Here is a 13,230-nt window from a genome sequence, read left to right as displayed (position 1 = left end):
TTGGGCATTAATCCTGAGAGGGTAGGAAAGGCCCTCACAAAGGACACTGTCTTTTGGCTAGAGGAGCCATATATTACCTATTGTGTTATAGTATCTCTTGAAGTTCTAGTGAGACTTGAAGGTAATTAATTGTGTTTCCCCTGGGCAAAAAGTACTCTATTATTGTGTTCTGTATTCTAGCTACTTGCAATAGAAGACAGGGAATGCTCTTAAAATGCAAGCATGTAAACAAACAAAAAAGTCGTACAATAAAATTCCAAGCTCTGCAAATGAATGAATGAATGAATCTCCCTCGTCCTCCCTGCCAACCAGAAAAAGAAAATAGAAAGCAGGACATGGGAAATCAGGGGCTCTGTTCCTGTTGCAGAGGTCAGTGAGGGACAAGGGTGTTCAGATTCCCAGGCAGGCTGGTGTTTCTCCTTATTGAGAGATAATCCATTCCTCTGCTTTCCTAGTCCAGGACTAGGGGCTTAAACATCTAGGATTCAAACATGACCATTCCAAATCTTAGCACAATATCTAGGTAGAGTAATCTGAACAAAACAATACACTGTTTGTCTACAGACAGCGTAGTTAAAATATAGGCATTGCAGTCTGATGTACCTGGGATTGATTTTTTTGCCCTGCTACTTTTTGTGTGCCCTTATATAAGATATTTAACTTCTTTAAATATATTTCCTCATCTGCACAGTGGAGATACATCTACTTCAGACTGTTGCTATGAAAATTAATAAGATTATGTATACAAAGCTCCTAATATAGTACTTGGCACATAGAGGTGCTCAGTTAGTGGTAACTTAATAATAAGTGTACATTGTCTTTCCAAAAATGTTTGCCGTATAAAATATTGTGTATGAGTGAATTTAAATTTTTATTGTTGTGAATTGATATTTGGTATCAAGGCCATTCCAAAAGCAATGAACATTTTAACCAGTGCCATGGGAAATCTGGCAAAATGTGGGAGTTCTTTGGGAGTGACGAACAAAACCACCACCCTCTACTTAGTGGCACAGTTACTCTAGAGGAGAAAGGCGGACCTTATAAGTAGCTTTAGACGGGAATATATATGCCAAGGTCTTGATCATAGCATGCTTTCTATTAGTTGTATGTACTTATTCAGGATGTGGAGAGAGACCAGTGATCTGAGAATTAGGATGCTCGTGATGAATGTATTTTTCTTTTTTAAAAAATTTATTTATTTTATTTATTTATTTTTGGCTGTGTTGGGTCTTCATTGCTGAGCGGGGGCTACTCTTCGTTGCGGTGCACAGGCTTCTCATTGTGGTGGCTTCTCTTGTTGTGGAACACGGGCTCTAGACACGTGGGCTTCAGTAGTTGTGGCACGCGGGCTTCAGTAGTTGTGGCTCACGGACTCTAGAGCGCAGGCGCAGTAGTTGTGGCGCACAGGCTTAGTTGGTCCACGGCATGTGGGATCTTCCTGGACCAGGGCTCGAACCCGTGTCTGCTGCGTTGGCAGGTGGGTTCTTAACCACTGTGCCACCAGGGAAGCCCTGTGTTTTTCTTTTCAATAAATCTTTTTTTCTTCTCTCCCCAGCTGCTCAGATAAAGAATTTGATGAGCCAACTAGGAACTAAGCAAGATTCAAGCAAGCTACAGGAAAATCTGTGAGTAGCTTCCTAACAAGGTTGGGATTTGTGAGGACCTTTTGGGGACACGCTTAATACCCTTGCTGCCTGGCAGCTGAGGTTTCAGGCCTGTGAAATCAGAATGAGAGGCAGTGGGATATTAGGTCATAGCTGGATCTAGAAGGGGAGCAACAAAATATATTAATGGGTTGTGATCTCCGTTGCCTCGCAGAGTCCTTGAACGCTGCTTCTTTCCTCCCTTGGGCAGTTTAGCAGAACAATTTAGGGAAGCAGAGAGGGAATCCCTACCACTCTTAAACTACATTCTGCCTAAATGAGCTTCCCTGTTGGCAGAGGCCTCCTGATCGAGCTACAGCGCTCGTCTAATCTGGTTGGATTTCCAACTGTCTATCATATTAGAAAAATGTATTCAGAATGACCCGAGGAGAGTCTGAGGGAGAGAATATTGGAATAGATTCTTTTTATTATGTCCTTCTTGACTCCATCTCTGCTTTTAGAAGTTCTAGTTTTCATCTTTAACACGCACTGAACAATATTCTTTGTTTCCTGACCTAGACATTGTGAAGTGAGAGAATGACTTACTACTTTGAGCTTTTTCCAGGGAGATGTGAGATAGCTCTGGGTATGTTAGTACTGTCTACGATGCTCAGGCTTCTGATTGACTTCCCTCTTGGGGTTTTTTTGTTTGTTTGTTTGTTTTTGTCTCCCTCTTGGTTTTGATTCCTTTGTTTTATTTATTTTTTTATTTTTATTATCTTGGAGGCCCCTTTGCAGTGAAAAAAACATTAGTAATTAGTGGTGTGGTTTCCCTGTCCTCCCTTAAACGCTTTGTACAAATGGCCAGATAGTAGAGGAAACCATGACTAAAGGAGCCTTTTTTTTTTTTTTGCGGTACGCGGGTCTCTCACTGCTGTGGCCTCTCCCGCTGCGGAGCACAGGCTCCGGATGCTCTCCCGTTGCGGAGCACAGGCTCCGGACACTCAGGCTCAGCGGCCATGGCTCACAGGCCCAGCTGCTCCGCGGCACGTGGGATCCTCCCGGACCGGGGCACGAACCCGCGTCCCCTGCATCGGCAGGCGGACTCTCAACCACTGCGCCATCAGGGAAGCCCTAAAGGAGCCTTTTTTGTACTTCTACTACCTTTCAATCCCACTTAATATAGCACACATTCTTCCCTCTTTAATTTCCTTCCCCCTCTGCTCGTTACATTTTTTTACACAGTATAGGGCTTCTTTGTTTTGGAGGGAAGAGCCAGAAAGTCAGGCCTAAGGGACAGGTAGGGAGCCAAGGATAAAGCTGAAAAAGCATGAGCTTTAAGCAAGAGCGTGGGAGTAGATCTTTGGAGGTTGTTCCCTAGGGTAGAAGCTGTGCTTCTAATGCACATTTCGTCCAACCTCCAGTGCCTGGATTCTGTCACTAGTCGGTGGACTGTGACAGACAGTACCCATGCAGAACTCCTGGGCAAATCAATACGAGAGTTTTGAGAGAGCGTTCAGTGTGTTAAAACTCTTAGATTGAGGTGTGGGGGCAGCTTCTCCTTCCTCCCCGAGGAGTTAAAATACCCAGTCAGCAGGTTTCCTTGAGGCAGGTTCTTTCTACTCCGTAACATGAAGACGACTTGAGGTGAGTATGACTGGGTAGTATTTCCGGAATTTTGTTGTGAACCTGGGCATCTAGGAACCCATTTCTTCAAGTGCCCTTTCATTCCCTGCGTTGTGAGACACTGAGAATGAACTGATAACAACAGCTCTCAAGAAGTGAGAATATCCTAAAACATATCTTTTCTCTCTTAGGCAACAGTTACAGCACTCTACAAATCAGCTTGCCAAGGAAACAAATGAATTACTGAAGGAATTAGGGTCCTTGCCCCTTCCTTTATCTACTTCAGAACAGGTTGGTATTTTGTGGGATTTTGGCTTGTTTTTTAATAAGAAAGGACTTTGTTTCTGTGGAGAGGCAGTGTGTGAAACAAAAATAACTTGGCCTGTGGTTCTAGATAGACCTTCTCTGAACCTCAGTTTCCTTATTCATAAAATGGATAAGTGTCTTTTGTGACAACAGAAAGAACGCATGCACCAGATCTTGCAAAGTGCCTAGCATTTAGTAGGTACTCAATATGGGTAGTGGCTGCTGTTATTAGTAATAATATATTAGTAAAATGGGTTTAACTGGAGAAGAATGTCCATGTTTGCATCTTGTTGGGGTTTGACCTGCAGCTTTATGCTTTCGGGCTTGATCCTAGTTTTCTTGTATCCTGTATCTATAAATTTCAAGCAGACGTCTTCTATATTTTGTGGTCACTTTCATGTCGCATCATGAATCATTTATAGGTCTCAGGTTGAGGAAATGCTCAGGGAAATAGATTCCTCTATTTAAGTCATTTTCTTCAGTGGCCATTTAAATCCTTTAAAAACACACAATTTTTACTGGAATTCATTGTTCCCTTGATATGCGTGCCTTTTCTTCAGACGTTCCTGAAGTCAGATGTGCCCCCTCCATTGTGGCTTGACTTTTTAATCTATTATTCATGGTCTGCCTCAGGCCTCAGATCCTCTCTCTTCCAGGGCAAAAACCTTCTCCATCTATCTTAGCCTATTATGATTCTATTTTGCTTTTAGTTTCTGTACCATTCATGGGAGCACTTAACTTACATTTCTTTTTATTATTGAATTTTTTTAAATGATGGTATCCTATCTCTGATGGCTCTTAAAGATGAAGCCTACCACCTCCCTATCCCGGGTTGTCTGTGCATTGTGACTATTGGAACATAAAACAATTTTAGTGTGTTGTGATCATCATTTATAAAAATGAAACAAAGTAGAAATATCAGAGTGTGTAACCATGTAATAAGGGTAAATACTGTTAATGAAACTTTCATACATTTGTATACATATGGTGCTAGGTCAAGATGTCACATTCTTATTCTGTGTCTCCATCAAAAAAGTTTGAAAATCATCAGTTTAACCCATTCCTGGCAAGTCATTTAATGAAGTATACGTTCAGTCTTTGGAGTTTTGGCATCCCCTTGCACAAAAGAAAAGAACCAAAACTAGGTGCTTTTGTCATCCTGCTACAAAGTAGTAACCTTAATGTAATCACCCTTTGACTATCCGCATGTGCTGTTTGTTTTGTTACTCATCCTGATATTTCACCTATGGACCAGTTCCCCCTTGCCATTCATTATCTCAAATTGTTCCCAAATCACCCCTTTCCTCCTCCCAGCTGTGCACTTAGGGAATACACACTTGCAGATAGTTTTAGCAGTAATAAAAAGGGAGTCTAAGAGTCTGATGTAAACAGAGTATTGAAAGTACTTAAGTGTTAAATAGTAGCCTAAGCAAAATATAAAGTTCAATCTGCTTAAAAATAAATCTAACATATTCCAAAATCAAATAGAATTTAGTTTTGGATTATGCATGCTCTTGTTCCCTTACGTTATCTTGGATCATTAAGAACATGAAATAAATCTACAGACATATTCTCTCTGGTGAAATACAAATCCTTGATTCCCTTCCTCCTATTGTGCTGAATATTCTTTGCACTTTCAATTGTTTCTTTAATTAATGTTAGCCCTGTCACCCATCTTTTTGTTACTGGACTATCAAACCATACATCCTACTCTCAGCGTTTTTCTCATACTTACGTGCTATCATCAGTAACCTTCTAGTTGCTAAATCCAGTGGGCTTTTTTGAGTTTATTCACTTTTCTTTGTTTCATTTGATCCTCTTGCCCATCCTGTCTTCGCTGAAACTTTCTTTCCATGATCTCTGTAGTAAAGCCTACAAAGTAGTTTTCATGTCTCCCAACTCTGGTGATCCCTTTCTGGCCTATTTTCTCTTACCCCAGGTTGAGTCTCAGCCTCCTTCTCTGACTTTATATCTTCCTAGAAGTGGGTGTGCCCCAAGGCTCTGCCATTGATCCTGTAATTTTATTACTCTATGCTTTCTCCCTCAGGAGTCTTTTCTACTGTACTTTTATGAGCTTCCTGTCACCTTTATGAATGTGATCCCCAGATCTTTTTCAAGCCCTAGCCCCTAAACCTCTACGTATTTGGCCCATATTGCCAATTCCTGCTCTAACATCTCCTCTTGAATATGCTGCCTTCATCTAAAATTTAATGTGTTGTCTTATACTGAATTCCTCCTGTTTCACCCAAACCCCTTAACTAAGCTGATTAACAATGCTTATTGTCATAAAAACGTTTGTGCCTTTTGACCTAATGTTCCCACTCATGCAAATGTGTCTGCGTTCTAAGAAAAAGAAACCAACTATATACTCTGGAGCCAAATTTCCTGGATTTAAATTCTACCCCTGCCATTTACTGTGTGATCATAGGCAAATTGCTTAACCTCTCTGTGCCTCATTTGTCTGATCTGTAAAATAGGTACTATAATAGTACCTAATTTATAGGTTGATGGATGGATCAAATGAGTTATTATATAAGGTACTTATAACAGTACTGGTACATGATAAGCACTGTATAAATATTAGCTGTTACAATGGGGCTCACTTTAGCTTTATTTATAATGGTTAAAAATGGAACAGTCTAGAAGGAATATTTACCTAAAATTTACTAGATCAACTTGATGGAGTATTATATAACAAAGACCATAATTGTGAAGAGTATGGTAACATGGAAAATGTTAATGATATACTTAAAAGATAGTACTTTTGTATAGTGAGATTGGGGAGTGATGGGTTTTTTTCCCCCTATTGTTATAATGTTTATGTAAAAATTAAAATCCAAGAAAAGGGATAAAAAGTCCCTTATCTAAATTTGCTTTTCAGTATTACCATCGCTCTCCCAGGTGTGAAATTTGAGTCATCTCTTGACTTTATACCCCCACAGCCAGTCACATAATATTCCTTAGATTCATTTCTTTGTGTTCCCATTACTGATACCACGTCTTCCTAACCTTAAACCTAGATTATTACAGTCATCTTTTTGACTTGTTTCTTTTTCCCATTCCATCGCCATCACAGACTAATTTTTCTAAGTTATCATTTTGTACCCATCGTGTTCTCCACACAGAAATCTTCGTTGCTCTTTGTTCTGTAGAGGTTGAATCCCAAACTCATTATCTTGGCATTTAAAACCTGCCGTGGCCACCCCCTTTCCTCCTTTTCCAATTTTATCTTTTAGCTATGCTCATGAAAAAGCCTTTGGTTCAAGCCAAACTATCTTTTTCTAGATCCTCTGCAAATTCCTGCCACCATGCCTTTGCTCACACTGTTGCCTTTCCTGGATTCGCCTTACCCCTTCTCTCTGCTCTTCACGGCTTACTCTTCCTTCAGTGCCCACCTCCTCTGGAGGCCTTCTGATCACTTAGATTCTTACTGATCATACTTGCCTCTGTATAATGTGTACAGTACTCTGTATAGTACTAATTGAATATAGCAATTATTTGTATTGATTTGTTATTTGTATATCTAAATTCTTTATCTCCAAATAGATGATAAGCTGTTTGAGGTCAGGGGTGACTTTTTACTTCTGTGTTCTCAGCACCCAGCAAGTGCTCTCAGTATGTGTTTTTTGAGATGTAGCATCAGTAAGCTTAGTAAAGGTAGCTTGTAACTCTACAAAGTAGTTTTCAGGTTCTCAAAGATTTTGAACCTCACTACAGTGTGAAGGAAAATGATTCCATGGTTTTCAGGTAAGCTGCGAACTCAGTATAGATGAATACAGTTTTAACATTTTAGCAAGAAAACAATCTCTGTTGGGTATTCTGCTTTTAGATTCTCCTGGGAGCTAACATTTTGAATTGTGGTTCCCTCTGAGATTCCCTTACCAGGTAAATGATACCCAATTCCCAGGTTTGTCAGAATGAAAGAAGGAAAACTCTGACTTGGCCTATAGTATTAACCAGGGATTTGAGTTAGAAAAGGACAAATTTATTAATTTAAGGAAGAGCCTATTTCATAGTAATTTTCCTAGTTGGAACTCTTTAGGAGGTATAATTTTGCTTTTAATGGGAATTAAAACCAAATGATTCTGGGTTAATGTGAAATTTCAAGTTCTTATTTAATTTCCTTAGCGCCAGCAGAAACTTCAGAAGGAACGTCTCATGAATGACTTCTCTGCAGCCTTAAACAATTTCCAGGCTGTGCAGAGAAGGGTATCTGAAAAGGAAAAGGAGAGTATTGCCAGAGCAAGAGCTGGATCTCGTCTTTCTGTAAGTTTATTTCCAAAAGAAGACCTTTGCAAATTTCAGGATGTTCTTTCCTAAGTTTTTAAATTTTTTTTGACCATTTTCTTTGCTTACTATCCCTCCAAATAATAAACATAGACATTAGCTGCTGTGAAAATGTCAGATTGGTTTACCCTTTGTTTAAAAAAAAAAAGTGTACATATGGTCACTTTGTACACTAGACTAGAAAAGAATGTGCCCAAAGATTTACAAAAGTGACAGGTAGAATTGTGTGTAATTTTCTTTTTCCTTTTTTCTTGTCATGTTGATCTTATGTTAAAAACTTAAAAAAAGAAAAAAGAATACATCTGTTTCCTAGAATATCACAGGCTAGGTTATTTGGACAAGCCTTCTCTTTGAAAAGAATTAACAAATACTAGACTTTAACAACCCAATTTCTTAAAAATATTAAGAGCCATGAAAATATTAAGGTCAAAGTCTAAGAGAAGGTGTGAACCCATAGACATGAGCAGAGCACTGAAACTGCTTTTCCACTGAGTGCATTTACTGAGGGCCAACTTCAGTTTTGATGTCCTCATGGCATGAAGGGGGACAAAAGTCAAAGCCAAGGATCCATGCATGGTGGATAATCTAAAAGAAGGTGCTCCTCAAATTAAACTGGGCCCTAAAAACTGAAAAGTAAGCCCTCCTTTCCCCTAGCAGACTGCAAAAAAGGTCGCATTAGCACTGAGGATGGCAGGAGGGAGGGGAAATCCAGACAGTAAGTTGTACCACAAAGTAACCTTCAGGCAGATTTACTGCCCAAATTCTACCTGAATGGTCCAAAAGCCTAAAGCTTCAAGTAGTCCTGGTCTGGTTGAGTACCTACATGCCAGACAGAAGCAAATACAAATCCTTTCTGTTTAGAGGCCTTTATCCTAGCCCTAAAAGAATACCCTCAAATAATTTTTGAAGTGTAATGAGCAGCCCAGGGTACACAAATAAACAAATAACCCCGGACAAAAACTAGTAGAAACAAAAGTGAGGTGAAATAGACCTGTAAAGACTTAATGTATTAGAATTATAAGCTAACTATACTTATTGGGTTTAAAGAAATAGAAGATCTTGAACACATCTACAGGAAGAAGGAAACTACAAAAAGCTTTGTAAAGAGTCAAAAGATTTTCTAGAATTGAAAAATATAATGTGGAAATTAAAAACTTAACGGGTGTGTGGTTTAACTGGAAAATAGGTTAGAAGATATTATCCAGCATGTAGGACAGAGGGTTAAGAAGTTAAATAGGGAAGAAAGGTTATGAGAAATGGAGACTGAAGTAAAAGGATCTAAAATAGTTTTTTTTAAATAAATTTATTTATTTATTTATTTATATTTGGCTGCGTTGGGTCTTTGTTGCACATGGGCTTTCTCTAGTTGTGGCGAGTGGGGGCTACTCATTGTGGTGTGCGGGCTTCTCATCGTGGTGGCTTCTCTTGTTGCAGAGCATGGGCTCTAGGCACACGGGCTTCAGTAGTTGTGGCACACGGGCTCAGTAGTTGTGGCTCACGGGCTCTAGAGCGCAGGCTCAGTAGTTGTGGCGAACGGGCTTAGTTGCTCCATGGCATGTGGGATCTTACTGGACCAGGGCTCGAACCCGTGTCCCCTGCACTGGCAGGCAGATTCTTAACCACTGTGCCACCAGGGAAGTCCCTATAATAGTTTTAATTAGAGTTACAGAATGAGGGTAGAGCAGACATAGATCAGAAGTCATATTTGAAGAGATAATGGCTGGTAATATTTCAGAACTGATGAAAGTCACTAATCTACAGTTTCAAGAACCCCAACAAATCCCAAGAAGGATAAATTTAAAAACTCTCATTCTAGGTATATCAAAGAGAAACTTCAGAACACCGAAGACAAAGAGAAAATCATAAAAATAGCCAGGGAGGGCTTCCCTGGTGGCGCAGTGGTTGAGAGTCCGCCTGCCGTTGCAGGGGACACGGGTTCGTGCCCCGGTCCGGGAAGATCCCACATGCTGCGGAGCGGCTGGGCCCGTGAGCCATGGCCACTGAGCCTGCACGTCCAGAGCCTGTGCTCCGCAACGGGAGAGGCCACGGCAATGAGAGGCCCGTGTACCGCAAAAACAAAACAGCAACAACAACAACAAAAAATAGCCAGGGAAACAATAGAATATCTTCAAAGGTGCAATAGTTAGACTTCTCAACAGCAACACTTGAAGCCAGTAGAGTGTTGTCTTTAATGTTATGAAGGACGATAATTGCCTCCCTAGGATTCTAAACCCAGTGAAAATAGATAACCAGAATGAGGGCTAATTAAAGACGTTTTCAGTCAAAAGAGAGTTTGCTATCAGCACACCTTACTTAAGAACATTCTAAAGAATGAACTTCAGGCAGAAGGAAGGTGATCGCAGATAGTAAGCCTGAAAAGCAGAAAGGAGTAAGAATAAAGAAAGTGGTAAATATGTGAAAAGACAAATCACAAACAGGGAGAAGATACTGCTGTTTGTACAACTGACAAAAGACTGGTATCGACAATATATAAAGAATTCTCAGGAATCAATATGAAAAAGACACAACCCAACAGAACAATAGTTTCTTAAACTTTTTGATTTCAGGGCCCCATTATACTCTTAAAAATTATTAAGGACCCCAAAGAGCTTTTGCTTGTATGAATGATATCTATTGATATATATTGTATTAGAAATTAAAACTGAGAAGTTTTAAAAATGTTTATTATTTCATTTACAAATAATAATAAACCCATTACCTACTAACATAAAAATATAAATGAGATTTTAATTAATACTACTTTTCCAAAACAATAAAAAAAGTTTTAATAAGAAGAGTGGCATTGTTTTCATTTTTGCAAATCTCTTTAATATCTGGCTTGACAGAAGGAAGCTAGATATTCATACCTGCTTCTGTATTCAGTCTGTTACGATATGTTGTTTTGGTTGAGGTATCTGAAGAAAATCCAGCCTCACAAAGGTAAGTAACTGGAAAAGGAAGGAGTATTTTAATTAACCTCTTCAGATCATTGTTGATATTTTTCCTTGATACTACATCAAAACTGGACAAAACTTAGTTGCATTGTGGAATCGAAAACCATTGTCAATGACTTGTTCATACTCTGACGCATTAAAATCTTGGTCTGTCTTATGCTTTTATTGGATCTTTTATCCGTGTATGATTTTTATAACATCATGTATTTATCATTTGGAAAATATTGGTTCCCTGACTTATGCAGGTCTTCTAAATGTTGATATATTTCATTTTACAATATCAAAAAATCATGTATTATCTTCAGCTTGACCAGAAAAGTCTTTACATATTGAGAATCTCTCAAGTTCACAAGCAGTAGATACAAGTTTTCCAGAATTCTTTTTTTTTTCTATTTGAAAGCTAGATTTTTATCACTGGCAACAAACACTGTGCATTATTTTCCTTGAAGTGACAGGCTCACATTGTTTATCTTGAAGACCTTGTCTTTTGAATACCCATCTGAGTAACCATAGATTGTTAGTTATTCTTTTATATATATCATATATAATATATGTTTGTGTATAATATATATGTGTATATATATACACAAATTGTATTAAAAGTTTATATATTTTAAAAGTTTTATATATAAGTATAAACTATATTGAATAAGTAAAAATGCTATTCCCTAAAAAAAGTAGCTAGTTCACCCAGCAACTCAATTACACAAGTGCTTTTCCTGGAGACAAACATCGTATTGCTGTTTGTAGCAGGAGGGCTTTATGTATACTTCCCATTTCATCATACAGAATATTAAAAAGACGTACTAAAAAAAAAAAACGAGACATGTACTGAGATTTAGTTAATTAATACATTTAATGGCTTCATTAAGGACGAACTGGCTTTTATCCCCCTATGTGTGGTGATAAAGAATAGAAAACTAGTATGGTTTGGTGCCACTGCCTTGATTTGTGTTAAAGTGCAAGTGGTAGTTTTGTCCACCTTTGTTTTTGTCAACACAGTGAAAAAAGCAAATAACATCTTAGTATTGCTTTGAATAATGGTCAAATGGACCATTTTTAGTAGTCATGGAATTACAGATTAAAACCACCCTGAGATACTATTTCATGTCCAAAATAAGGGCAGAAAAAAAAAAAAGGCAGAAATTTTAAATTCTGTGAACAAGGAGGGTTGTTGCCATGGATATGATGCACAGGAACTTTCCTATCTGGCCAGTGGTAGTATGAGTTGGAACAACCACTGGAAAACATTCTGGCTGCAACTTCAGAACACATGCACACCTTATGACCCAGCAGTTCTATGCTAGAGAACACTGTAAGTCTGTACCAGGGTATATGTACAGGAATGTTCATAGCAGCATTATTTGTAGTACTCAAAAATCGGAAACATCCAAATGTCAATTAACAGTAGAAGAGATAGGGCTTCCCTGGTGGTGCAGTGGTTAAGAATCCACCTGCCAATGAAGGGAACACGGGTTCGAGTCCTGGTCCGGGAAGATCCCACATGCTGCGGAGCAACTAAACCCATGCGCACAACTACTGAGCCTGCTCTCTAGAGCCCGTGAACCGCAACTACTGAAGCCTACGCGCCTAGCGCCCATGCTTTGCAACAAGAGAAGTCACTGCAATGAGAAGCCCGCGCGCTGCAATGAAGAATAGCTCCTGCTCACCGCAGCTAGAGAAAGCTCGTTGCACAGCAACGAAGACCCAAGGCAACCAAAAATAAATAAATACATTAATTAATTTTAAAAAACATAAAAAATACAAGAAAATGATGATCACAAAGTCAGGATGATGGTTACTCTAAAGGAGAGGGAGGTGGTTGTAACTGGAGGAGGGCACATAGGTAGGCTTTAGGACACTAGCAGTGTTCTGTTTCTTTTTTTTTTAAATTTATTAAATTTATTTATTTTTGGCTGCATTGGGTCTTTGTTGCTGCGCGTGGGCTTTCTCTCATTGTGGCGAGTGGGGGCAACTCTTTATTGCTGTGCACAGGCTTCTCATTGCGGTGCCTTCTCTTGTTGCGGAGCATGGGCTCTAGGCGTGCGGGCTTCAGTAGTTGTGGCACACAGGCTCAGTAGTTGTGGCTTGTGGGCTCTAGAGCTCAGGCTCAGTAGTTGTGGCGCACGGGCTTAGTTGCTCCGCAGCATGTGGGATCTTCCTGGACCAGGGCTCAAACACGTGTCCCCTGCCTTGGCAGGCAGATTCTTAACCACTGTGCCACCAGGGAAGCCCTTGTTTTGTTTCTTGATATGGGGAAAGAGTAAAAATGTTTTTTAAAAAAACCCACAGTGTTCCTCTGGGTGGGAAGAATTTTGAAATTTTCTTTATTTTGCTTATCTTGTTAATTATTGTTATCATAAAAAGGGACGGCTTTTTAAAAATAGGAAAAGATTGCTCTTTTAACATTTTTTCTTGGTTGTTAAATTACAAAAGTAATACATAATTAGACTGATTTTTTTAAGTCAGTTTGC

At 39.2% G+C, this 13,230-nt stretch overlaps 1 protein-coding gene across 3 annotated transcripts in view; it reads left to right on the top strand.

The window, feature by feature from the left end:
- Nucleotides 1-13,230, top strand: part of STX12 (syntaxin 12) — a 33,604-nt gene that overhangs the window by 11,777 nt on the left and 8,597 nt on the right. For all 3 annotated transcript variants that reach the window (XM_060309173.2, XM_030872777.3, XM_030872757.3), the window contains exons 2-4: nucleotides 1,556-1,625; nucleotides 3,401-3,500; nucleotides 7,644-7,781. In XM_060309173.2, coding sequence (XP_060165156.1) covers nucleotides 1,556-1,625; nucleotides 3,401-3,500; nucleotides 7,644-7,781 — 308 coding nt within the window. The remainder of the gene's footprint in view (nucleotides 1-1,555; nucleotides 1,626-3,400; nucleotides 3,501-7,643; nucleotides 7,782-13,230) is intronic.

The sequence above is a fragment of the Globicephala melas genome, chromosome 1, assembly GCF_963455315.2.
Source record: "Globicephala melas chromosome 1, mGloMel1.2, whole genome shotgun sequence".
In the NCBI taxonomy this organism is placed as follows: Eukaryota; Metazoa; Chordata; class Mammalia; order Artiodactyla; family Delphinidae; genus Globicephala; species Globicephala melas.
The sequence above is the reverse complement of the archived record's forward strand: the minus strand, read 5'-3'. Positions and strand labels throughout refer to the sequence as shown.